General features: G+C 28.7%; 3 protein-coding genes across 4 annotated transcripts; 2 read left to right on the top strand and 1 right to left on the bottom strand.

The window, feature by feature from the left end:
• Positions 1 to 5,382: 5,382 nt before the first annotated feature.
• On the top strand, positions 5,383 to 7,173 carry LOC111039173 (bromodomain-containing protein DDB_G0270170-like). Its single transcript, XM_022322519.1, has 8 exons — positions 5,383 to 5,645; positions 5,767 to 5,892; positions 5,968 to 6,048; positions 6,118 to 6,198; positions 6,268 to 6,348; positions 6,421 to 6,501; positions 6,578 to 6,758; positions 6,863 to 7,173. The coding sequence occupies exons 1-8, from the start codon at positions 5,442 to 5,444 to the stop codon at positions 7,144 to 7,146; spliced, it is 1,119 nt and encodes a 372-aa protein (XP_022178211.1). The 5' UTR covers positions 5,383 to 5,441; the 3' UTR covers positions 7,147 to 7,173.
• Positions 7,174 to 9,705: 2,532 nt separating this feature from the next.
• LOC111039171 (nuclear cap-binding protein subunit 1-like) lies at positions 9,706 to 17,617 on the top strand. The gene is made up of 14 exons (XM_022322516.1): positions 9,706 to 9,748; positions 10,595 to 10,692; positions 10,926 to 11,111; positions 11,215 to 11,408; positions 11,473 to 11,866; positions 11,942 to 12,039; positions 12,126 to 12,365; positions 12,427 to 12,564; positions 12,632 to 12,735; positions 12,797 to 13,044; positions 14,302 to 14,480; positions 14,801 to 15,113; positions 15,175 to 15,288; positions 17,270 to 17,617. The coding sequence occupies exons 1-14, from the start codon at positions 9,706 to 9,708 to the stop codon at positions 17,381 to 17,383; spliced, it is 2,463 nt and encodes an 820-aa protein (XP_022178208.1). The 3' UTR covers positions 17,384 to 17,617.
• On the bottom strand, positions 17,524 to 27,084 carry LOC111039172 (fructose-1,6-bisphosphatase 1). Of its 2 annotated transcripts, XM_022322517.1 has the most exons (9): positions 26,937 to 27,084; positions 20,838 to 20,944; positions 20,099 to 20,369; positions 19,655 to 19,799; positions 18,751 to 18,857; positions 18,298 to 18,451; positions 18,076 to 18,213; positions 17,899 to 18,015; positions 17,524 to 17,805 (listed from the first exon to the last, which is right to left on the bottom strand). In XM_022322517.1, the coding sequence occupies exons 2-9, from the start codon at positions 20,884 to 20,886 to the stop codon at positions 17,626 to 17,628; spliced, it is 1,161 nt and encodes a 386-aa protein (XP_022178209.1). In that variant the 5' UTR covers positions 20,887 to 20,944; positions 26,937 to 27,084; the 3' UTR covers positions 17,524 to 17,625. The 2 variants fall into 2 exon arrangements, with proteins under 2 accessions (XP_022178209.1, XP_022178210.1); XM_022322518.1 differs by lacking the exon at positions 20,838 to 20,944 and having other exon boundaries at positions 26,937 to 27,083.
• Between the last annotated feature and the right edge of the window lie 325 nt (positions 27,085 to 27,409).

Below are 27,409 nucleotides of genomic sequence, written 5' to 3'. Positions count from 1 at the left end.
CAAGCATATTCATTCAAAAGAAAACAATTTTATACATTTAAAAACAAATTAAGTAATGACATGAGATCATTTAAACAGGGATTATGTGGATATGTAGATATATAGAGGCATCGTACTGTGTCAGTTCATTCCACCTGTCTGAACTTTAAAAAAAAATAGTATAGACTATATACTATATAGTATATAGTTACTCTAATCGTTCAAATGTAAACTTGTTTGTATAAAATAAAACAACAAATATTCTGTTTCGAAAAATAAAATAATAATTTTCCGTTCGTCATTAACACCACACGGGTACATGATTGTGTTTTTTCACCAGAGTAAGTAATTTGTATGAAAATCAAACAAAACGAATAAGCTTTATAGGCATCTCAAACAGATGTTTGCAATTTATCCACTTTGTTTAGCTGACTTTTAAATTCCACTAGCATACAAAAAACTTTTAAAAATCATGTCGAAATACATAATAATTGTAATATTTTAAAACAGTACAATTATTGTATTTTTTATTGGGTTAGGCACCATGAAAATTTGGTGGAGGGTTGGATTTTATACAAAATGTATGACTCCAAATGGCAAACACCATATTTACTGACTAGAAAACAATTTATAGTTAGATCAATAATGACGAGTTTCTATAATACCATGTACTTTTTAAATTTTTTTTCATCTAGATTCTTAATAATATATCTCTGAATTCCATTTTCCCCCGGTATTTCATAGTTTTACTAAAGTTGATCGCTTTATTATTTCTTCTCTGTTCGGGGTTAGGCATTCAAGTTATGTCTAATACCTATCCTTCAAAAAAGGATATTATAAAATTCATTATCTACGAACTACAATTAACTTACCTTTATATCCAGCAGCAGTTAAAATTCCTATTGAATTTCAAAATTATTCAAACGAAATTATACAAAACTTTTGCTTCAGTAGGTACCATAAAGTAGGTGGTATCTACTTAGGTATGAGAAACTGAATCTTACTAAACATTACATAAGCACTTTTTAAACTACTTTCTTTAGTAAAAATAGTTTATAAGTACATAATATTATACATCAACCTTTTAACTTTTTTTTTAATCATCTTCTTTTCCTCTTCTTCTGGTTTATCCAAACGCCGCGATCATCCCGTCTTACAATAAATTATCCAACTATCCTTATCTAATGCCAAAGTATTCCAATTTGTTCCACCTCCTTATTCGCACATCTCCCTTCACTGTATCATCCCACCTTATTTTGGTTTATTAAGGGACTTTTTCCTTCACGATTTTGTTTCATCACCACTCATAGTAATGAGTTTCATTTCCTTGTTGCATGTCTTGCCAAGCACAATCTACCTATATGGTAGTCACTGCAATGATATTTCGTTGTACATTGCTTCTAACTCCTTATTTTTTTCCCGTCATCGCTCTAATGTTACAATATTATCTTCTATTGGCCCGAAAATCTTTAGTATTTTTTCAGACCCGTAAAATATTTTCTTGCATGAGTATAAAATCATCACTAATTCTAAGTAACTATATTATGACTCATGAATCATGATTGATTAAAAATATTTTATTACCTGAACAATAACCTGAAAAAAAATTTTATTTGTCCATCATCTTGTCTATTTACTACAAATTACTTAAACAATTAAAAATATTTAACAATCCGTCCAATAATGTTGTATACGTCATTCAATTTTTAAACAACTATTTTAACTGCAAATTATATTCTAAAATCTATGTACAAAAAATATGATGATAATATTCATTGATCAAAACAAAATTATTTACAATGTATCAAACAAATGTCATGAGTTATGAAATTTGTAATAACATTTAACTATATTTCGGCTGATATATTAGAATAAGTGTATACAAATGTAATGTCAGAAGTAGAATAGATATGCCGATCTTGGCACCGCCACTCCGCCAACCACCAACCGCCTACCGCCACTCCACCACTCCGCCACTTTCACCACGTACGTACACCGCAAAATGTGACACCGCCACTTAACCCCTCACGACCAACCTAACCTAACGTAGGTAACTTGAGGGGTTGAATGGCGGCTTCACATTCTGCTGTGTACGTGCGGGGTGGCGGTGTACGTACGGGGTTAAGGTGGTGGAGTGGCGGAGTGGTGGTTGACGGAGTGGAGGTGCCAAGATCGGCATATCTATTCAGTCTACTGTCAGAGTATTTCAATTTTCCTCCAAAATCATAAATAGGTAAAGGTAATTTACTTTTTAAAACATCTCTATGTATAACATTTTTATAAACTATATTATATCATGGTAAATTGAAGAATAAAAAAATGGTACTAGTTTTGTTTGTCTCTAGATCATCATTTGATAACAATAAAATTGGTTTTTCCTTTTAAATGAATTCTGAAGAATTACACAAATCATAACAAATAAATATCGAAAAAATAAAAACTTTAACACAAAATAATACAGTCATAAATAGTCAATAATTCACCCTTACTGCGTAATATTTCTCCATTTTTCTGTAAATCATTAGCCACTGCAGGCATAACCCAAATTGCAATTGCTATAAATGTAAGGGTAATCAAATAATACTTAAAAAAAAACATTTTGATGTAATAAAATAAAATAATAAAAAAGAACTGTGTGAACGTTAAACAATAATGAAATAAAATATTACTTATCGATTGTCTTTATAAGCGACATGTTTCTTATTCACATTCTTTCAGTATAAAATAAATAATGTTCACAATAAGCTGTTGACTTAAAAACAACTAGTATAATATTATGACTATAAAGTAAATATAGCATTATTTTTTTTTTCGATGAACGCCATATTTCCCAAGTAACAAAAAAATATTTTTTAAATGTTTTAAAAAATGATATAAAAAGGTTAATTTTATAAATGTTAATAAAATATTCAAATGATGGCCAGTTTTCCATCGAAAATAAAATGTTAAAACATTATTTTAAATATATGAAATAAATGTTTATTAAAAACATTTTTTAAATATTTTGAAATTATTTAATAAATATTCCTATGAATCATTTTAAAAATATTTAAAAATATTTTTTCCTCTAAAATTATGAAGAAAAAACATTTTTTAAATATTATTAAATGTTTTTTTTCAGTGATGTTATACTACGCACTTATTAATTATACCTATTGTGTGTTTATTGTTTATATCTATAAATAATAATAAAAAAAAAAGTCATAATTTGAACATAACCATTACTCCATTATTAGTAAATTATAATATTAAAATAACAAATAAATAATTCTTGTCCTGTAGTAGTATCATTGATGGTATATTTAATCAATGGTAGTATGAAAAAAATAATTAAAACTATTTATGTTAGTCCATTTTATGCCCGCTTGATCGTCATGTTTTTGACTGTCAGAATTTTGCAGCTGTGATGGTGACATTTTGTTATGATTAGCTGTGATGTTTCCAGTGCTATCCTCTTTTTTTTTTAATACGGCTTCAATCCTTTAAAAAAGTATATATATATATTAATTACAAAAATTTTAAATATACACCTCATTTTAAAATTATTCAAATTATGATATGTTTGCATTTTGTTTAGATTTAAAATAGAAACAGAAATTTAATACTCAAATACTATTTTTAGATGTGAAAAAAAATAGTTTTGTTAGAAGTATTTATAAAAATAAGGGTATAAAAAAGGTTAACAATACTAAATCAAATAATTTTTAATGGCTGATATACATTTTATCTTTTTCGTAAGAGAATGTCTTAGTAAAACTAAATGGTTTTTGACAATAGAAAATCTAATTTCCCTAAATTGTTAATGACATTCAGATTGTGTTACCAGTTATTAATTGTTCATAGGTATCATTACGACTTGTTCAGTTTATATAGTTGGTCAATGGTCATAGATTAACGTGATATCATAATAGTGTAAGGAATCATTTAAATATAATATGTAATATGTATATATAGAGTGTTATAGATATTTTCTATTATAATATAGTTTCCGTTTTAGAGTGTGTCTTTTCATGGAGGCTTTACTACTGTATATATTATAATGATAATATAAAAACACTTACTGATAGGACCATGTTTGAATTGATTGAATAACAGTACATTTAACACTAATTTCTTTGGGAAACTTCTTACAGGCTGCATCTAATAAAATAAATTAGTTAAAATATGTATCCCATAGGTGTATTTTTAAAAAAAAAATAAGAAAAATAATTTAGTGGTATGAAACTATGTGGTAAATTAATACTTAAATCTCTTTGAGTTTTAAGTTTGAAGAAACTTTTGTATATTTTAATTATTTTTAAATAAAACAAAAATGTAAGTGTTATTGTTATTTTTTTTTAATGTATTTATAGTACTCGAGGTAAAAAGTGAGCCACTAAAGTACCGCCCCCAGTGGCATTTTTTCAGTAACTAGTAATATATGGCCCTTTCCAAAAATACGCCACTGGGGCCTGGGGGAGGTACAATCGTGGCTCACTTTTCACAACGCGAACTAAAGTTCTAATTTTTTACCACACATGTTTTTTGTTTGTTTAAAGCACCCAAAGTAAGAAAACAAAATATATTTTACCTTGTTTATGAATAATCATTTCTTATTTAATTATTTGTGACATATGTTATTTAGAATACCGAGCTTCTAGGAAAGTCTTGGGTTGGTTGCAATGTTGTTGGTTGTGTAAAACACAATAAGTATTTGACAAAAAGTATTGTACCTAGGTTTTTTAATTACAATGCGTACCTATGCATTTTGTTGTTGAAAAGTATCATAACTTTAATTTGTGTATAATTTATTTACCTACATAGTATAAACTATGTTTTATTTATCATTATATATATTAATATATTATATATTATTTATCATACTTTGACTCGCAGTCATTCAGAATATTTTTAACTTTTTAATACCCAGAAGGCCAGAAGCCAGAAACCTATTGAATTTTAATTGTTAACATGTTCAGGTAATGAATAATAATTCATAATTTATATTTAATTCAAATTCAAAAAATCAAAAATAACGTACATAATATATAGTAGTCATAGTCATAGAAAATATATACATAGGTAGTGAATATGTGAGAAAACGTAGTCCTCCTATCGAACGACGCGCTTCTGGTGGCAGAATAACCTTACGACTTTTGTCGACCCATTTTTATGACAGGCGGCTATAGGAGTTTGGTCCACGAATTAAGATATACAGGATACGAAACGAACTTGTGATAAGTGAAACCCGCACCTTCTCACATTGCGGCCAGACTACTAGCGCGATCTCGAGACATAATCAGTTAATTTAATCACCCGCTCATTTTGAATCACGAATTAAGATATTATTTTTCCCTCGAAATTTAAAAGAAAATGACAGATTGATATGGGTACATAATACATATTTTGTTTATTGTTATGATTATTAACTTAAAAAGTATCACTCAATTATTAATACTTAAAGTTAGTTTTAATTATTTTCGATGCCTCGTTTGGACAAATGTTGTGTTGATAATTGTTTAGGGACATCTAAATCAAGGTTTCGTATTCCTACAATTTCACATGATAGTTGGGAAAGGTCATTGGGAAAAACTTTAAATAAGAGATCTAGAATATGTGGGGATCATTTTCTAGAGAATGATATAATAGATACTTGGGTATCAGGTGAAGGAAACAGCAAATATTCTGTAAGTAGAAACATACTTATTTTGTAATTTTGGAATTATTGTCAAAATCAATCATAATATTATAATAACTACACTCAAATCAATAGTTGACATTTGACATCTCTCTATTTCTCTATTTAAGATATGTTTAAAAAGGCCCCGTTTGAAACCTGGAGCTATACCTGTCTTAAATCTTCAAAACGAAAAAGAACCCTCTACAGCAGTTAAATCAATAAAAACAGATTCATCGAGTCAGATCATATCCCATGTAAGTATTTATTAAATGAGATACTTTAGGTACTACATACAACTACCAGAACTATATCCCAACATTAAATTACAGAATGATGTTCCTATGTGTCAAGATGATAAAAGTAGTGAAATCTCATCTTTTAATGATTCATGTTCTCAAGATAATTCTTATGTAAGCATAATGATGTGTACTTTAAAATTCATGCTTACCTTAATGAAAATTATAAATTTTATTATTTAGAACAACGAATATATGTGTCAAAGTAAAAGAAATGAAGTTTCAATGTCTTCTGATGATTCTTGTTTTCAAGATAATTCTTATGTAAGCATAATGATGTGTACTTTAAAATTCATGCTTACCTTAATGAAAATTATAAATTTTATTATTTAGAACAATGAATATATGTGTCAAAGTAAAAGAAATGAAATTTCAATGTCTTCTGATGATTCTTGTTTTCAAGATAATTCTTATGTAAGCATAATGATGTGTACTTTAAAATTCATGCTTACCTTAATGAAAATTATAAATTTTATATTTTATTAGATCAATATTTCTACAAGTCAAAATCAAATAAGAGATAATACAATTTTTCCTAATGCTACATGTTCTCAGAATATTCCTTATGTGAGTAATATTATTGATATTAAATAAGAAATTTTTCTTATAATAAAATCATTATAAATATACTGAAATGTTATAGGAACCTATATTCTACATATTAACATCTGAAAAAAGTCCTGTTGTTCAATTGCCTCCGATGTGGTTCCAAGATATCTCTTTTAATGAATCCAATAAAAAGTTAACTATTTCTTATTTTAAATTAGGGCGTTATAATTCTAACTACCAACGTACTATAGAAAAACAATTAATAATTACTCAAGGTAATGTAACCTTTTTTTTAAAGACTAATTTTTCATATTGAATATAATACAATATAAATTAGAATTTAACTATTAGTTTATTTGATTATTAATCTTAATTATAGATTCACTGATTATAATTCAAGTTTTTAATGAAAATATCTCCCCTGAACAACAACAAACATTATTTCCAATGGCATCCCATAAAGTTTTAAGTATTAAAGATATAGAAGATTTTATTAAAACTCTTGATGGTATAAATGTTTGTTATGGAGCAGTTTTAATTAGTAAATACCCAAATATCAAAGCGTCGTTTGGTTACCAATATCAAACTATGAATGGTTATTGGAAACATACAAAATGTTCAAAAATAATACTTGAAAAAAGGCAAGTGCTAATACAAATCTGATGTGTTCCAGTTACATAATAAACTTATGTCTTTAAAAATATGTATTTTTATTTTCAGTTCCATTTGCTTGTGGTGCACACGACTGAAATTCTCTATTAGAAAAAAACAAGCACAATTATCAAATAAAAAAGGAATTAAAATTTTTTTTTCACCATCTAAAAAACAAAGATTACAAAAATTAATACGCACTAAAATATATAACAGACAACAAGTTAGAAGAGCAAATATAAAAATTTCTCAGCTACAAATAGATTTGAATGCTGTACAAAATCAGATGAATGAAATATCAAATAGTATATTGACAAAAGTAATCAACAACTCAGAAATTCCTAAATGTCAATCAACCTTATTACATGAAATTTTTGAAGCAGCAAGGTTTAAAAATAAAAAAAATAGGCGTTACTCAGATAGTTGGATGATTCTTTGTCTTTTGTTTCAGATACGGTAATTACAAATTATAATTATCATTATTACCATAATTGTTAATCTATTGTGTTCATTTTTAACAATGTTTTTTGCAGTTCTCCATCGGGTTATAACTTTTTACGACAGCAAAACTTATTACCATTACCATGTACTAAAACTATTCGAACACATTTATTAGCGGTCAAGCATGAGTGTGGATTCGATATGGGATTTTTTGAGTTGTTGAAAAAAAAATTTGAAGAAAAAAGTGAACAGCAAAAAAAAGGAGTTCTCCTTTTAGATGAAATTTTCTTAAGGACAAGTCTTAGTGTTACAACTCGTACATTATCCTACAGTGGTCAGGAAGATTTTGGAGGGGAAATTGAGAGTAAAGTTGGAAGTCCAGAACTAGCTGACCATGGCCTTGTTTTCATGTGGCAGAGTCTGGCAGATAATATTACTCAACCTATAGCCATTTTTGCCTCTAAAGGTCCAGTAAAAGGTTTGGTTACATTTCATGATGTTCAATAAAATATTATTTAATAAATATTTATTTCAACTTTTATATTAATCTTATTTTAAAACAGGGATTGATTTAGTACAGTTAGTGATCAAAGCCATACTTTTGTTGGAAGATGCAGGGTTACAAGTCATGGCACTCACTTGTGATGGTGCATCCACGAATAAAACATTAGTTAAAGAATTAGGAATTAGTGGAAAGCGATCAGATTTAAAACATTTTTTTATCAATCCATATGATGATAAAAGAAATATATATGTTTTTATTGATGCACCTCATACTATTAAAAACATAAGAAATCGATTATTTCAACAAAAACAATTGAAGGCAAGAATACAAAATAATCATACAAATGCAGTGATTAATTATAATATGAACAATTTATTTTTAAAATCTATATTATTTTTAGTTTCATCCATCGAAGATGTTTATAAAATGGGACCATTACTGTCATGTTTTTGAAAATGACTCGAAAAACATGTTGAAAATATGTCCCAAGATTACTAGAAATCACATAGAGTTAAATAATTTGACCAAAATGAAGGTCAAGTTTGCAACCCAAGTAAATTTTGGCAGAATTATAATATTTTATACAACTCATTAGTTACTACTTACAACTGACCTACTTATACTATGTCTCAATAGATTTTTAGTAATTCAATGGCGGTGGGTATTGAATATTATCGTACACAAAATTGCTATGGACTTAAAGATTCATTAGAAACTCAACATTTTACAATTTTATTAAATAATATGTTTTACGCAATGAACAGAAAATTTCCTGCTGAAGTAATTAGAAAAAACAGCAAGGATCTAGAGGTTTTTTGTTATGTCATATACCTGTGGATATTTGTATGCTAAAATCCTTAATTGTTAACTATGTAATATACATTTTAATACTGTAGCAGTTTTAGTTTAACTAAATTTGATTTTAAGGTTTTTTTAAATATATGTACCTATGTGTTTTATAAAATATTTTTTTGTTATTTGGGCTATTTGAAAAATGAGTAAATTTGATTGAATGTCTAGTAACTACCAAATAAATTTATTTTGTATTTTTGTTTTAAATTATATTACTAACATTCAAATGTTTGAAATCTCTATGTAGTAGTAGTTTAATACATTCAATGTTTATTGTTTATTATAGGTATGTGATTAATTTTTAAATGTATCTATTCTTACAAATATTGAAATATTGTATAAAGATATACCTTAATTTGTGGTAGACGTGCAGTTTTAGTTAACATTCAATGTTTATTATATTATGTGGTTTGGTGGTCTCCTTATCTCTAGTCTTCATGATCATAAGAAATTCATGATAAATAATAATGATAATAGTCGGCTATTTTAAATCGTTATCACCGACGCGTTTACTGTTTGTGTTCCCCAATCAGCATTCGACAATCAGTATTCAGTAATCGGTACTATTCACTGCACTCGTGTTAGCCGTCCACTTTTTTCGTATTCACTATTCACCGCAAAATACAACAACTATACAAGAGTTCATACTGAAATTTACAATTATTCAAAGTCAAAAATCATTTTGATCGACTTCCGATATATATATATTTCATCTGCGGTATTATTTTTCCTCATTTCTACAGGCTGATCGTGGTCTGCGGTCTTAAACCAACATGAGCCGCCGTCGAGTTCATGAGAGTTACGAAGATCTGTATGGTAAGTTGTTTTTAAATTTTCTCACATTTCCCAGAGTCGTTATCAGAGAACCTGGTATCGTGATTTCTACACAATTAATAATAATCGTAAAAAAATAAAACATTAGGTTACCGAACTTATCAATAATTATTTGAGTCATGTGTCACCGAGTGGCTTCTTTTCAGTTTGCACAATGTCCACACCTGATTTTATTCAATAACAATTATCTATATAATATTACATCTAGACTTATAGCTAATTGTATATGTGCCTAGTCATGTATTAAAGTCCAGAGTACTATAAATGTATAGACACTGGTCCATAACTAGGTATTCTGTTTTGTTCAAACAATGAAACAGATGAAAAAATAGTTCATATTTAAATTCTATTAACTCTACCTGTAATTATCCTCAATCTCTAATTCCCGGAGAGTATAATATGAACTATTAATATAGGGATTATTAGTATCAAATATATTTTGAATCTGATTATAAATTAATTTGGTTTTGAAAATACTCATCTTGGTATAGGTACTTACTGAAAAGTGTGTTTAACCAAATAAAAATAAATGAGTTCATACAACTTTTTTTACAATATGCCACTTTTTCTGCCCTTCCTAATCAGTCATATTTTGGACATGCCCATAAAGTTTATTTTTATTCATTCATGTTACAAATAATTCAAATTAATGTATTTAAAACTTAACTTTATCATCATTGATCATTTGTATTTTCAATATTTTATATTGATGTTCATAAAAAATATTAAGTTTACTGTAATTTTGTATAATAATTAGGTAATTGGTATTTACAACTTTAAATAATTTTAATGCATAAAAAAAAATTATGTTGTTATTGTAATTTTTAGGTGCTGATCGAGGCTATAAAAAACGCCGTCGTGGTGGTTCTGAAAGTAATGATTTAGAAGATAGATTGGAAAGCCTTGTTCTCAAAGTTGGAGAAAACGTAATTTTTTTGTTTATTATTAATAAGCTTCTTTTTATTTTTCACATACAACTTACCAATAATATTGAAATAAAATTTCATTTTATTTTTGAGTATGATTTCATTAGTTTAATTGTTTGAAATATTTGGATACATATTTCAAATATTTTTTTGTAAACTATTTAGTTTGATCAATTATTTTATGATACACCTATTATTAATAATTTTATTTCTTGATTTATTTTCATGGACAGACTACCAGCACAATAGAAAGTAATTTAGAAGGTTTGGCTAGTGTACTAGATGGCGATATACAAAACTTTAAGAAAAAAGTACTCAAATTATTAGTAGAATGTGCAGTTAATATGCCGGAAAAGTGTACAATTTATTCAACTTTAGTTGGCTTATTAAATGCTAAAAATTATAATTTTGGTGGTGAAGTAAGTGAACTTAATATAATAATTAATTACAATATTCTTATTGTAGGTACTATTTTATTATGTGTGACTAATCATAATCATAAAATTTTTTTGGAAAATTTAGTTTGTAGAAAACATTGTACGTTCTTTTAAAGATAGTTTAAAAAATAATTGTTGGAATGAAGCTAGAGTAGTTCTACGTTTCATTGGTGATTTGGTGAATTGTCATGTTGTGTCAGCTAGTTCATTTGTACAATTAATGAGTAGTTTATTAGATGTTACTAAAGAAGATGGAGTTCCTAATGTACGCAAAGACTGGTAAGTAAAAGAATGTTTAGTTGAAAATTATTTTTTTAACGGTTGATGTATTTGTTTGTAACAGGTATTGTTATGCTGTTATGTCATGTTTACCGTGGGTTGGTAGAGAACTATATGAGAAAAGAGAATCACCTCTTGAAATGTTGTTGACAACAATTGAGGTATATTTGAATAAGCGTCCAAAAAAGCATGTTAATATGCTGCGGATTTGGTCCACAGATGTACCTCATCCCCAGGAAGAGTACTTGGAATGCTTGTGGAATCAGGTAAAAAAACTGAAGCATGACAGTTGGACTGAAACCATTATACCAAGACCTTACTTGACATTTGACAATGTTTTGTGTGAAGCTCTTCAGCATAATTTGCCACCCATTGTGCCACCCCCTCATCATAACGCTTGTGTATATCCAATGCCATGGGTTGTATACCGAATGTTTGATTATACAGATGTCACTGATGTGAGTTAATATTGATTAACAAAACAATTTAAATTTAGTTTTTGATATTCATTTTAAACCAAAATATACATTTAGGGTCACATTATGCCTGGCGCCCACTCCATTGAACGATTTTTAGTTGAAGAACATCTACAACAGATAATTGATATGTCATCTAAAAATAGAAAAGAATGGTAATATTTAACAAAAAATGACACCCACATTCAAACTTAAATTTTTTACTCAAATGTATGAATTTATTTTATTTTATTATTTCTAGTGCAACTAATTTAATGAATTTTGTTCACAAAAACAAAGTGCCTCTAGAATATTGTATTGTGGAAGTAGTATTTAGTTTGATGTTCCACCAGCCCAAACCAAAGTATTTAGAAGTCATGTTTGGCTCTGTCTTTATTGAATTATCTAAATTATCAACCAACACAATGCCACTTGTGTTGGCTCAGACAACAGAAATATTATACTCCCGTATAGAATCTATGCACGTCTGTGCTTTTGATAGGTATGTCACATTGTTACTGGTTGTTATTTGCAACTCTTCAATAAGCAAATGTGTTTTTTAGGTTTGTATCGTGGTTTGCATATCATTTGAGTAATTTCAAATTCAGTTGGTCCTGGCAAGAGTGGGCAGATTGCTTAGCATTGGATCCAGAACACCCAAAACCAAAGTTTGTGCGTGAAGTTCTCCAGAAAGCCATGAGGTAACCATATTGTGAACTAACATTGTAACAATTATCAATGATTAAACATTGCTTTAATTATTTTTAGATTATCATTTTATGAGCGTATGCGTGATATTGTGCCACCAGATTTTGAACCTTTATTACCTGAGAAACCGGAACCAAAGTTTAAATATGCAATTGAAAAGTCCAGTAAGATATCAGATTGTGGCTGTTACAAAATTTAAAATTAATAATTGTATTTATTTTTCAGCATTACCTGGTCAGTTTTTATCCAACACATTACTTACTAAAATACGTAATAAGACAACTCCTGAAAATATAATTGAAATATTAAAAGAACCATTGATGTTGGAAAATGGAGAAATTATTGAACCAGCAGACATTAGCATCTCAAATCCAACAAAAGTTGATGCTTTTGTACAAACATTGTTGTTTATAGCCAGCAAGTCATTTTCCCATGCTTTTGCAGCTATCACAAAGTTCATTAGTGTATTTAAGGTAAATATTTTTATATGATCTATAACCAATGTTGGGTAAGATACTTTACTGTAACTCAAATAAAATTGTAATGAAATTAGTTTACTTTTCACATACAAAAATAATTATGTTACCAAAAAAAAAAAATGTTTTAATTTATGAGCAATTTATTCTAATTTTAATAGGAACATGACTATAATTACACTACAGCAAAAAGGTATAATTTGAAATAGATGTACACAAATAAAAATGATACATAAAAATATGTTAACATGAATACATGATACAGCTGTCAACTGATGGACAAACCCCGAGTATGCTCTCAATCGTGTTATTAAATTGTATACAACAATAAAATCATGATAATTGTTAATACATTATAATTGGTAAAAAATAATCCTTTTCTCATGCTATAATAATAATGTATAATGCTCCATAGACGTATTATTATATTATACATCTATGTAATGCTCCAATCTAAATATTTTGATTTATCATTTATCAGTACATATTGTACACCTATTATACCTATCAGACATAATATTTTATTTTCATGTAAATTGTAAATATTATAATAATTAGTAGTATAAAACTGAATAGCTTTTGTATAGCTCTGAATTCTTTAGAATATTACAAAGAAATAACAATAATAGAGAAAAACAAATTGTATAGGTAATAGGTATACTACTATACTACATGTATATGACTACTAGCTAAGTATTATGGTGTTTGAGTATAGTTTATTGAAATTAAGTGGAAGATATAAAAATTAAAAACTTAACAGTCTCAGTAGATATTCGTAGGAAACATTCTGTGTACCTATGTCTATTTAGAGAAATCAAATGAAATAAAAATTTAATTAAATTTACTCGTAATTTTGGAGCAAGTAGACATGTCAAAATCATTGAAAACTGAATTGTAGCAAGTTAAAATAAATATATATATTTATAACAATTACTGTCTTGGCATACTTAATACTCGCTTTAGACATATTTTATGGTACATATTATTTTTCAATTCACAATAGATACAAAACACGTCAATACTTCACTGCGATATGCTTTTAAATTTTTGTTACATGAAAATGATTCTAATGAAATTGCATTATGTATTAAAAAAAAAGTTATACACAAACCATAACATTAACATATGACTTTCTTTACTTTACTATCCAACACTTACTATATCTGTACAATAAGCTTCTGAACAAAGAACTTTTTGTATTCTAAAAAATAACAATTTTTTTGCACATGATATAAATAATACTTAAAAATTTAGGCCTTAGGAGAAACGGATGATGGTCAATTACAAATATTAAGAAGCACTTTTGATTTATGGAGTGCAGATCAGCAAATGTTAACTGTACTCATAGACAAAATGTTGAAAACACAGATTATTGAATGCTCATCTGTGGCAAATTGGATATTCTCAAAAGAAATGATACCAGAGTTTACCAAGTAATCTATTACTCTATTAGCTTATAGTCTAGTTTGTGAATAGTGATCATTGGTGGTTAATAGGAGGATGTTAAACATTATTGATGCCAGAGATTCTCTATTTTGTACCTTTTGTTTTTGAATGGTGTTAGAATATAAATAATAAATATATTATCTAACATGTATTTACAACAATTATTTCGGAGAGAATATAATGTACAATAAACAATTTTATTTTAGTAATTACTGCTTAAAACATTAATTGATCACTTTTCACAAACCTCACAATTTTTTTAAGTTACTTTTAATACTTAAATTTTAAATACTCATCAATCTTATAGGCTGTATATTTGGGAGATATTATCATTGACCATCAATAAAATGTCCAGACATGTGGATCGTTTGACCAGAGAGTTGAATGAAGCTAGAGAAAAGTTGCGCACAACAGCAGCTATATCAAATAGTTCAGACGACAGTGATACAGAAACAGAAAAACCTGAAGCAAAACCTCGACAATCAACAACTACATTTGGTGGTCAAGGTGTCCCAATGGACGTAGATGACAATGTTACTGAAGAGATGGTTGAACGTATGGAGGAGAAATTAGAAATGGCACAAGCTGATCAGAAAAATTTGTTTTTAATTGTTTTTCAGGTATGGTATATGACAAAATGAAAGTTTTATTATACTAATGGAATTTATTTTGTTATTTCAGAGATTCATAATGATATTATCCGAACATTTAGTAAAATGTGATACAGATAATAGACCATTTGACACACACTGGTACAAATATACTATTGGGCGACTGCAACAGGTGTTTTTAGCTGTGAGTATAACAATTCACATTTCATACCTTTTTCCAGATTCTCATAATAAATAAGACACTGTTACATTTCTTAATGATACATTGTATTCTAAATACAAAAATAGCATTGCAAACTCATTACGTTGTGTAACAACATTTAGGCAAATACAAAATATTTTAATTGAAAATTGTAGTATGAATTAAAGTATGAATTTTAAATTTAATAGTATATAATTGTACGACTCAAAATTAATTAATTAACTTATGGTTAATTAAAGTAATTCTATTTCATAAACTAAAAATAATGTATAATTTAATATTATTAAAATGAATTATCTCTTAGTGCCTAAAAAATGTATTATAATAATTGATGTATGTTTTTTTTTTTTTATTGGTCTTGAAATTGAACAATTTCTGCTTCGACTACTATGGTCATAAGTAGACTACAGATTTTAAAGCAATAAGACTGTCTAAATCTTCCAAAAAAGCTTTTAAAAAAAACATTGAAAATGGGTTTTAAAAAAATATTTATCACAAAAAAAGTATTAAAATTATTTATTAGTTCATAAAAATTATTTTTAAAAAAAGGTATAAAAAACTTATGTACAAGCCTTCTTCTCCGAGTTATCCTTCTTCCATAATTATTAATCTATAAATTAAATTTATTAACTAAACTGTAATTCTTAGTAGATAATTTCTAGAGCAAGAGCATATTTTTGTGTTTATTGTCATTTCAAGATAAAATAATATACTATATAAGTAACTAAATTACATTGATAAACGTATCCATAAGTCAAACATAATGAGATAAAATCGGTTTAGCTAGTCATATACAATATACGATATTGGAAAACACATTATTTAATATAAAAATAAATATTAACATTTGAAATACGTTTATTTAGAAGACATTTTGAAAAAATGTTCCAAAAATGCCCATAAAGTCCCAAAAAATCCCAAAAAAGCATAAGTATACAAAAAAACTCAAAAAAGCAAAATAAAATGTCTTGCATAGTAGCATAAATCGAATTTGTAGCTGACATAGTTTCGTTTTAAAACAATAAGAAAAAAAAAGGCAAATGCCTTCAAAATCCGTACTCTAGTCATAAGCATAACATTATAAACATAAATATATTACATTTATAATAGGTACAAGAGAAAAAAAGATAGTTGTAAATTAGTTGTATTGATATTTGGAACACTGCAATAGTTGGCTAAAGTAAATTAAGTATTTTAATTGTTTTTGATTGATTTTTGTATACTTGACAAAATATTATTTTACACTTTTTTTTTACATTGTTGCTTCAATATGCAATAAATTTTGTTAAAATATGCAGTAATATGGAAAATAAATCGCCATTACATTCTAACTATTACAATTTGTAGAGTTTATTGGCAAAATTCTCAAAAATTTGAAATGGGATAAATATGCAATTGTACAAAAATCTGCACTCTAATTATAACATGTTAATATATTATTTATTATTTATATATCAACCATTTTGATTAACTTGTCTGCTTCAGAAAAAAAGCACTTCTTTTCATTGTAAATCATACATAATGTAACACTTATTAAAAAATATATTAAATAAGTTATTTTATATAAGCTATTTATTTTTATTATTATTATAAAATATACTAATCATTCATTTTAAGTATACAAATATAAGGAAATCATAAAATATGAAAAATATAGAGAACAAAAAAATTAATTTAAAATTGTTTTATAATATCTTGAGATATATTTAACATTTGTCAAAATTGGTGAAAAATATTTAAAATGCTTTTCTAAATATTTTTTTAGTTAATAAAAACCTGAGACCTTATTTATCATTAATTCATTGTTGTCTTCTAGATTTTAATCAATTTTTAATATTATTATTACAATATTACTATTCTACAAATTGTTTTCATGATTTTGCTACTGTATATGTATACTAATTTTGATAAATTCAACATATAAAATGTATTCATTTTGATTAATTTTTTAATTTGTTTTCAGCATCATGAACAAGTGCAGAAATACAGCAGTACCCTAGAAGGATTACTTTTCACTCAAGATCTTGACATTCATATCCTTGAAGTGTTCCATCAATTTTTAGCTCTTCGTTCTTAAGTATTTGTGTTTTTATCTTATCTTACAACATAATATTATATTTTAGGTTACCCAAATATTATGTATTGATTTAATTACTTGATACTCAAGTGCTCAACAAAAATGTTGATTGCTTTTATAAAGTATGACAATTTACAATAATTAGAAAACGATAATAACATTTTTTATTACTTTATAAAATTTACAACATTATACTGTTCAATCATTTTTGTATAATAAATGTCTTATGAAAAATGTAATCTTTATGATTGATATATTTCTAACAATTCATTGACATCTTCTTTGGAGCCTAAAAATATTGGGCTTCTCTGATGCAAGGCTGTGGGTTGTATGTCCAGTATGGGTATCTTACCATTGCTCGCTAAACCACCTGCCTCTTCCATTATGTAAGCCATTGGGTTTCCTTCGTATAATAGACGCAACTAGTGTAATATAAAATTGATTTTAGTATTAAAGAAAACCATAACTTAAAATATAGTATTTATTTAACCATGGCTTTTTTAATTAATTTATACCTTGCCGTTTGGCGATAATTTTGTAGCTGGGTACATGAATATACCGCCATACTTTAATGTGCGGTGTACATCTGCAACCATCGAACCAACATATCTTGCACCATACGGTTTACCACACTAAAAGAATAATTTTAAGTTATAATTTTTAACCATAACAATATGATGACACAAAATTACCTCTGGATCTTTTTTCCTCCTCACATATTCTGTGACAGATTTGTCCCACAAATGTGAGTACCCTTCGTTGATACTGTAAATGTTTCCCTTGCTGGGTATTTTGATGTTACTTTCAGTCAACAAAAACTCACCAATCGACTGTTATAATGAAGATTCATGTTAAATTAAAATCACTCCAATGATATCAAAATTTATTTTATTTAGCGATATTGTCACACTTACCGGATCCAACATGAACCCATTGACTCCACTCCCTTTACCTAGCGATAACACCATCATTGTTGCGCTGCCATAAAGCGCATAACCGGCGGCCACCATGTTCCTCCCTGTTTGAAGTGCATTGCTCACTTTTGTCTCATTACTCTCATCGGTCTTTCTGAAAATTAGATGTATTGTTTATATAACATTATTATTAAAAACTACTATTAAAGACAAAATTTTGATATTTAATCAATCAAGCAATGATTTGTGAACACTCAATGACTGCATGTATGTGATGTTGAAAATAGCAACATGCATTTTATGCAAAATCTGGTCTTAAGTTATTATAATGAATTACTATAACAATTTTTTTCTCCACACCATATCCTATTGTCTGGTTAAAATAAGTTAGGGGGAACTTGATTATACTAAACTAGTCTTTAATTATAATATAATGAATTATTCTATAAGTACTTGAATATTCCAAATATTGAACCGATGGACACAAGACAATCAATGTTTGATGACCCGTCCAGAGGGTCAAAACACACAACGTATTTACCACGTTTTTCAGTCTCAATCTAAAAAAAAAAATAGGCAAAATAAGATATAACATTAAAACTAGTATACTAAATATTATGATCATTTGATTATTATTGTGCATGACTATAATTAGTGTTTGCTCCATGAATTTTAAGCTTTAAACACCTATACTTAGAAATGTAAGTAATTACTATTCAGTGGTATAAAATTGTATTACTTATGTGAGGTATTATGCACATTGCACATGCTATACAATTATTTTATACAAGCTGTATATAAATAAATAAATATTTGTTTAATATTATTAAAATATAAATTTGATATTCAGCCCTGAAGGACTTGCCTGTGACCTGTTTTTTGTTCAAAAAATAATAATATGAATGTAAATTTTAGTTAGTTACCTATTACTTATTGCACTGTATCCTAATGTCGTACACGTTAATGACATTTGAAGTTACCGAGGATATTTATTCCGTTTAACCCGAACCCGTTCAAACCACATTCACTAAATATAATTTTCTACTAACACAAATGCCACGAGCGGCCTAAAAATTCCGCCTTTTAAAATATACAAACTTACAGGCCATATAGTCTATAATGTATTATGAATATTGTAACCACATTAATTTAAATGGTGTCTATAGTCTCTAAGTATATCAGGACTTGGTAGGATGACTTTAAATATTAATTAAAAATAATTCTTGTATTATTGTGGATCTTAAAACGTTTTCTGAAATTATTGAGCCATTTTAAATTGGTCATTGGTTTTATAAGTTTATAACCTGTATTCAATTTCCAAATTGGTAATAAAAAACAATGAGGCGAAAAGACGTACCTCGATCACAGTCTCGTTTTCTTCGCTGACCAACATGTGGACCGTAAAAGACGACGCCAACATGTTGATGAACAGTTCGTTGCTGAGCACGTCCAGCTTCTTGACGTCTTCGCCCTGCACGTTCGTGGACCCATCCATGCCATACCTAAATACAGGACGTGATAGCAGGGTTATGTGTTTAAAAGTATATATTATTGTCACTGGTAAAGTATATACCATAGCAAAAATGTGATGAAGTCGATTAAAAAAAATAAACTCGAGTCAGTAGGCAGGTGTTATATTATGTCGAGTAAAATGTTTAAGTTATAAAAGTTTTTTTTTTTTTTAACTAATAACTTTTTGACTTTGTACGGCAGTAATGCCCATATTCGAGTGTTAGATATTATTATACCGGGCGTTGGGCGAATTGAAATTTTTTAAAAATATACTGGTCAAATATCTTACAGGTGCGTCAATCCGGCCCTGCGCACGGCCGAGCTGACCGCCTTGACGGCCGTCTGAATGCTGGTCAACAGTTGGGACAGGTCTCCGGTGGCCGACGGGACTTTTTTCTGTTCGGCCAACACGTACCGCGTGAGAGTCATGCAGTTGGAGTCGAACGCCGGAGGCTCGTACTGCTGTTGCTGCTGCTGCGCCATCGCGATCGGAAAGTTGTTGTTCAAACACGGTTGCAGTATCGGTACCGAAAGTCTGTGCTGGACGGAATCAGCTAAATCTATAAGTATAACAACACGTCAGGTCGTGGATACTATGCCATTAAAAGTTATTACCAAAAAGTGTTTCTATTCACCCCTCAGTTTCTATTCACCCGGTTTTACGGTACGCGTACTACACTGCGCACAAAGAGGATAAGTCCAATTTTCATTTTATCGTGATTTTGCACTTATCGCCCGAGTAAATTCATCGTTTACCGCAGAAAAGAGATGAATACTATTTACCGATAATTTAAAAAAAAAAAGCGCTCGAAAATTACTGTTTTAACAATAGCACTCATATTATATTATAATACGACCATATACACTCAACACGTTTTTAGTCCCCTTTAAAAAAAATTATTAAAAGTGGACTTGTCGCCTTTCTGCACTTCTGCAGTTAACGATTCAATTGTATATTATTAATCATTTTTGCTGCTACTTGTTATTGGTAACGGCTTTATTTAATCTATATTATAATAATATATTACCGCAGAACGTGAAAAACCTGCACCATCGGGCCGCCGCCGATCGCAACATTAACAGTTTTTAATTTTTTTTTGCTTTTTTATCCAACTGATAGTATATTTTTCATCACCTACACAATTATTATATATTTATATGGATTATATATTACCTAATATTATATTATAAAGGCGATGCCGAGCAAGCACGTTCAATTAGAATTGGCGTGATGAAGCAAAGATAAAAAAATAATAAACGGGGCATAGTCGATAGTAAATTAATTTGTTTTGAATAGTTTAGTTATTATAGTCAGAATATTTTTGATAAAACTTTTGAGGATCCGGTTAGTGTGTCTATAAAGGCGATGTTTGAGAAATATGCAATTTCGTTGCCGGCATTTGTCCAACCGACGTACCCGCCGTGTTGTCTCCGCGATCTTACTAGTTACTAACGCATATAGCATATTACATAAAAATCTAAGTCCAGCAGCTCCAATTTTGTGGCGTTAGCTTAAAATATTCTCTCGTTAGCTTGTGCGGTATTTAAATTTTTAAGTGACTTGTGAGCACGGTCTTAGATTATCGAGTTATGATTTTATGAGTATGTACAATGCGTGTGCCATTATATTATGTCATGATTGAAAATGCTCATATGATTCCATTTGAATATTAAAATATCGTACAAACCAACGAGAGACCCCCAAAAGCAGTAAGAATGTACCATAATAAACATATTTCGTATATAATATCTTAATATAGTTAAACCTGTTTGTAACGGACACTCACTGGACGACCGAGTGTCCGTTACAGAAAGGTTTCTTGTCATGCGTCTATCTTTTTTCCGGGACATTATTATTTTGTCCGTTAAGAGACGTGTCCGTTGTATACAGGTTTCTCTGTACATAAAAATCACGCATATTTACAAAGAGCTTACGTGCAATGCACTCCAAAACTATACTCAACCGATTTAGATAAAAGATTGTGCTCAATGTGTGTGATTTGGTCAAACTCAAAATAGAGAGTAGTAGCTTTTGTTATGTATAAATAGCCAATAATACGGTTTAAAATAATAAAACATAAAATTTATACAATAAGCATCATCATTAGCAATTTTATTAAATTCATTTTTTAATTATTTATAAATTAAGGTAGATCGGATTTGATTAAAATGTAAAAGTAACTCCTTATTTATTGAGTTAATATCAATAAAAATGAATGAAGTTAAAAATTAAGTTAATGAAAATTTAATTTTAAAAAGTTAAAATTAACTTAACTTTTACTTTTTAACTCTTTTATACCCAGGCTCGCATATATTTATTTATAGGTATACCGTGTATATATTATAACTAGCTGAATTACCCGGCGTTGCCCGGAAAAAATTCCTTTTAGGTGTAAAACGCCGTGAAAGCAATGTCTTTTTAAGTGTAAATTATATAATATTTTTTAAGTGTAGCCACATCAGTCTAGAATTGAAGTAGTGTTGTTTAGACACCCCCTTCCATGAAGCCGTCCAATTTTTGTAAATTAATAACTATATTACTTATTGTATAGTATAATAGCTGGTTATTTACGTTTATTGTTATTGTTATCAATGGTATTGGCATTATGGTTGTTGTCGTTATTGTTAACCATATTTTGATCGTGCATTTGCGAATGATTGTTCCTAGATAAGCGCATCCTTTTAGCACTATTTGTGGAGCGGCCAAGGTTTGATTTCCTTTTCTTGGGCATAATGTGACCAATAAAAAAAAAATCCTTCAAAATTAACAACTTACCCGAATCCTAATTAATTATTAACTAACATAATTAAAACTACATGACAATTGGTCATTAGATAAGAAGTTTCGAAGCCAAACCGTAACAAAGATTTCCTCTTTTGCTTGATTTCAGTTTTATATATTATATAGATATGCAGCAGCAGCAACTGTAGCAGTAGTGGATTAATACCGACAATTTTTCCACCTGATTTATTTGCACACATCGCGAGTTTATTCTGAATCGTCACGGTACCTATATTTAGATGTACATAGGTATATATTTTTTTAATAGAAGCCAAGTTATAACAGTGGGTACAGAGTATTACTGGATGTTACCAGCGGGCAGTGACCATATCGTCCGATTTGATAAACTAACGATTTGATAGTGAGGTGTACACGGGGAAGCAAGTAGGTAGTATATTTTATATTACCTAAGACTGAGATTGAAGTTTAAATTCTAAACATTGTATTAATCTTTTTAGTAAATATTATTGTTAATTATTGTTTCCTAGTACACATAAATTCTTAAACACTATACCGTATTTATTATGTATGTACATTGTACAATGTATACTTGACTTATCGCGTTGGTGTATTCATACATACACTGTGCACGTATATAAACCACGATTTAACGACTATGTGTCTATTATTATGTATAAAGATATCAGTGCAGTGTATTTGTAATAAAAATTATAGGCAATAATCATTTAGTAGACATTTTTATTGATAAAAATACTTTGTAAACAACTATAGTCCATCTATATGATTATAATATGGTCCAAAATTCATAGTACAATTTAATGCAGTATGTACTTGAGATCATGATTATTGTGATAAATGTGATTTATAGCGACGTACAGGCTATAGGTAAAAGCATAGGTACCTACAACACGACTCACATACAGTCATACAGAAACACATATAGTCAGTATCAAGATGGGCGCTGGGTGAACCAGTCTATATAAATTTGATCGTAATAATTTAGTAATTATTAATTTTCAGGACAATTAACGGGCTCTTAAAACATATTTAAACATAATTTCGAAAAAATAAAAAATAATAAGGCCGCGAGTAAAAGTATATGATATATTGTTAGGCGTGTGATATTTTAATCGTGGGTTAATTTTGTTTTTAATTTGTATGCATATAAGCAGGTACGTCATAGGGACTTGGAAAACATATTATTCCTATTCAAATATGTATATATATTTCAGAAAAATGTAAAAGCTTCAGTATTAAAATAACCATAATACCGTATATACAGATAATCGATCAATGGATAGCATATAATATATGGATTATAAATTATATTATAATCGTCCTGTACAATGAACACGTAGATTAAAAATTGTATACTACAAAGTTGTGTACATCACTGCCGTTATTACGTACAAGCTCGAAAGTCTGATAATAATACAGTCGGAATGTGTTCATTAAACTCGGATAGGCCGATTGGATGTTCGTTTAAATCGAAATCGTTTAACCATCATATTTATGTGATATATTATATAGGTTATCGGTAGCATTTCGAACTCCGCCCGCACAACAGTTTAATGAAACTATACGATATTATTTCATAATAATAATAATAATAATAATATAATATACGAGTATTATAAGCAATATTTAGTCTGCGTAACAATATTAATTATTATGTATAACGTATAATGTATATACTAGTATACTGTCTAGTAATTTTGTATACAATATAATATTTAAGTGATGTCCATTTTGGTAAACAATTATATCTTCGGGCCACCGAACACAAAAATACGAATAATCACAATCAGGTATATAATTGTCTCAATTTAATTTACTTGATATAGCACCTAAATATCATTATTATTTATTATATCACCGTACACATATTATGGCAACCTAGAGTGGGGCGCGTAAATTATTACTTTTTTAAAATGTACAGAATTTTAAACTAGATAATTGGTTTACGAATTTTGAGTGTGGTAGTGAGCCGTAGGTCTTGTAGTTAATTTTACATTCCTATGGGTTCTAGGCTTTAGAGGAACGATGTATAAGTCATACAATAATTGTATTAGTAATATATTGTATAATTTGCATATTTTTTGTTTTCAGACAGTTCAAAACCTTCTAAAATGTTTCGTACAGCGTTTTTATGGATCATCGGAAATCTTGTTCGATACTTGATGAATAATTTTTAATCTTAGCCCGAAAAAACTTTGCAAGCGTATAAAGCAGAAAAGTAGGCCATAGTACTACACTATAGGTAGATATTATAAGGTCTACACGGACAAGCGGCGGCGGTTTTCCAAATGTTTTTTTTGTGTCCAAACTCATTTGATAATATAACTTTTTACTACCTATATCAAAAAATAACAAAATATGAACTTAATTTTTCTAATATAGGTACTCAATTTGTATGCAATAATAAGGAAATACAGTTTTAAATATAGGCTATTCGTGGTATCATGAAACATTGTTCTGTGACCTATCCATAAATGAATGTTTGGTTTGTATATTATGATTGTATGAATGTGTGTTATTGTATGCTCGAACAATGAGAGCTACCTATACTGTTCATTCATTTTTTTCAATACAACAGGTGTGTGTGTGTGTGTGAGTATTGATAATATAAGCATATATAATAATATCCACGTTCAATTAAAAGTTGTTCTCAAACTTTTTACTCACACTACCCATTTAAAAAAAAAAATTCACACCACTCACAAAAAACAATGTAAGCCTGAAACAAACACTAAGTGTATATAGACAAATATAAAGTAACAAATGAATTAATTAACATTTAAATTATATTTATAATACATATACATAATAGTGTTGATATACCTATTTATTTATCGTCGATACACACAAAAAAAAACTTCGTAACAGCTTACATTCTATTATTCAATTAACTCGACTTCCCTCCAAATCAATTTTACTTGTGTGAGTGTAGCTGCTGTGTATTACCATACGTCTTAGGATCTTCATCTTCCTCAAGACCCCAATAATATGATGCCCGACATCGTCTACTTTCGGATACATTGGGTTAGACAATATTGGAGTGCATGTGTGCACAATATCGTTGTTAATTAAAATTAGTTCAGTAGTATTTAACAATAACATTAAATAAAACGATGTTATACCAATTTTGAATATTATAATATATTATCAAGCAACACCACTCGGGTGCGATGAGGGTCACTGCTGCAGTGGCGCGGGGGTGCGTTCATGGTCAATGCATGCGGAACTTTAATAGTTATAGTATACTTAATAAATCATTTATTCTATGCAATAGTATAATACTATGTATTATAATCGCGAATACTCGTTTCACATATTTCGTAATATATTTTATCAGATATACCTACTTAATAAGGTTATATTACATAGGTTTCGTTAAATTATAAATTCTCAGTTTGTACAAGTTGTACACATATACTAAAATATTGTTACTTATATATTATATCGGGTCATATGACTTATTATGGTTTTCTGCAGTGAATACTGAATAGTGATTATGGTAGTTTGTGAATAGATTATAATATTAAATACATTTTATTATAATATTCAATCGTATATATTATTATAAAACAACTATATAGATAGTTGTACACAGTACATAACATAATTGATATAAGTGTAGATTAGTGGAGAAATTCCAAAAAAATAAAACAAACCTCACCAGTCCTTAGACATACATTTTTAAGTAATAAAATCAACTATAAACTATACATTTTATGACGTTATGTATTTTATATGCGTTATTTTCCGACAGCATAATTTAATGTGGTATATTTGTGGTACCTGCTACTTACAATAAACGTGTTCTTCTTTCGTTATATATAAATATATATATTTAAGCTTAGAGATAAAAAAACGAAAACCCATAAAGTTAAGAAACCAACGCAGTAGCGTAGAATTACAAGTGCAATCATTGTCGTACTTTTTAAAACTATTGCCAACGGCTGCAGTAGTGGCTGCAAATTTTTTTCCGCTACCTGATTTATTTTTATAGCTTTCTAATCAATAGAACCCTTTCGTAGTTTTATTATTCGTGTAACGTGGTTAAATTACTTTTCTTTATTTAAATTAGATGATAGATCATGAGATGCGTACGACGGATTATAGAGCTAGCTATACAGCGCAAAATGCTCATTTCGACTATATGCGAAAAAGAAAAAGAAAATCATTCTCTCTCAACCCCACACAGGATCCCTCTCTATGCAATGACCGGAATTTTTATCTGGTGAATTTTCCACATTTTTTTTTAAACTTAACGTGCGCACCATCACCAGAGCCATTCCAGCGTCACACACACGGTAAGTAAACGGTGTGATTAGAGGGGGAGGGAAGAAATAAACCAAAAAAAGATTGCTCTTGATTTTACCTTTAGATCGACGACGAAAACCGTATTGTTATTGACGTTGAAATTTGTTGCAAAGAATCTGTTAACTGTACGTCGTGCCGGTTGACATTGAGCAAACGACTGATTAGTGAGAACTGTGCCACAATGGAGAGTGGACCGAGTGGAGACTATTTTTGTAGTCGCTTAGAAGGTCGTCGCTTCGAACAAACACACACGGGAACAAGTGCGCGCGCATCCACAAGTTGTTTACAAAGATTACGAAGCAGAATTTATTATTCTACTAGAATAATAATTAATAATATTATTACTATGCATAATATATGTTTAGAGTGAGTTGGTGTGTAAAGCGGAAACGGATAACATCGAATGTCTGCAATATTGATCGTCAATTATGACATAAAAATCTACTATGACAAATTAAGTTATATATGAACAACAATACAAGTGGCAATAATTTCAAAGGTAGCTAATGTTTCCATATAGTTTTAAGCGTT

This window comes from Myzus persicae, unplaced genomic scaffold (assembly GCF_001856785.1).
Source record: "Myzus persicae strain clone G006 unplaced genomic scaffold, MPER_G0061.0, whole genome shotgun sequence".
NCBI lineage: Eukaryota > Metazoa > Arthropoda > Insecta > Hemiptera > Aphididae > Myzus > Myzus persicae.
The sequence above is the reverse complement of the archived record's forward strand: the minus strand, read 5'-3'. Positions and strand labels throughout refer to the sequence as shown.

Bases quoted from the DNA above. Each gene is read 5' to 3' on its own strand.
- LOC111039171 (XM_022322516.1), top strand. From the start codon at position 9,706: ATGAGCCGCCGTCGAGTTCATGAGAGTTACGAAGATCTGTATG. The intron at 12,736-12,796 runs GTAAGATATCAG...TTTATTTTTCAG, and splicing joins ATATGCAATTGAAAAGTCCA to CATTACCTGGTCAGTTTTTA. The intron at 13,045-14,301 runs GTAAATATTTTT...TTAAAAATTTAG, and splicing joins AGTTCATTAGTGTATTTAAG to GCCTTAGGAGAAACGGATGA.
- LOC111039172 (XM_022322517.1), bottom strand. From the start codon at position 20,886: ATGTTGCGATCGGCGGCGGCCCGATGGTGCAGGTTTTTCACGTTCTGC. The intron at 20,370-20,837 runs GTAATATATTAT...TTATACTTATAG, and splicing joins CAGGTTTTTCACGTTCTGCG to ATTTAGCTGATTCCGTCCAG. The intron at 19,800-20,098 runs GTAAGATATTTG...TCCTGTATTTAG, and splicing joins AGGGCCGGATTGACGCACCT to GTATGGCATGGATGGGTCCA.
- LOC111039173 (XM_022322519.1), top strand. From the start codon at position 5,442: ATGCCTCGTTTGGACAAATGTTGTGTTGATAATTGTTTAGGGACATCT. The intron at 5,893-5,967 runs GTAAGTATTTAT...ATTAAATTACAG, and splicing joins CGAGTCAGATCATATCCCAT to AATGATGTTCCTATGTGTCA. The intron at 6,199-6,267 runs GTAAGCATAATG...TTTATTATTTAG, and splicing joins GTTTTCAAGATAATTCTTAT to AACAATGAATATATGTGTCA.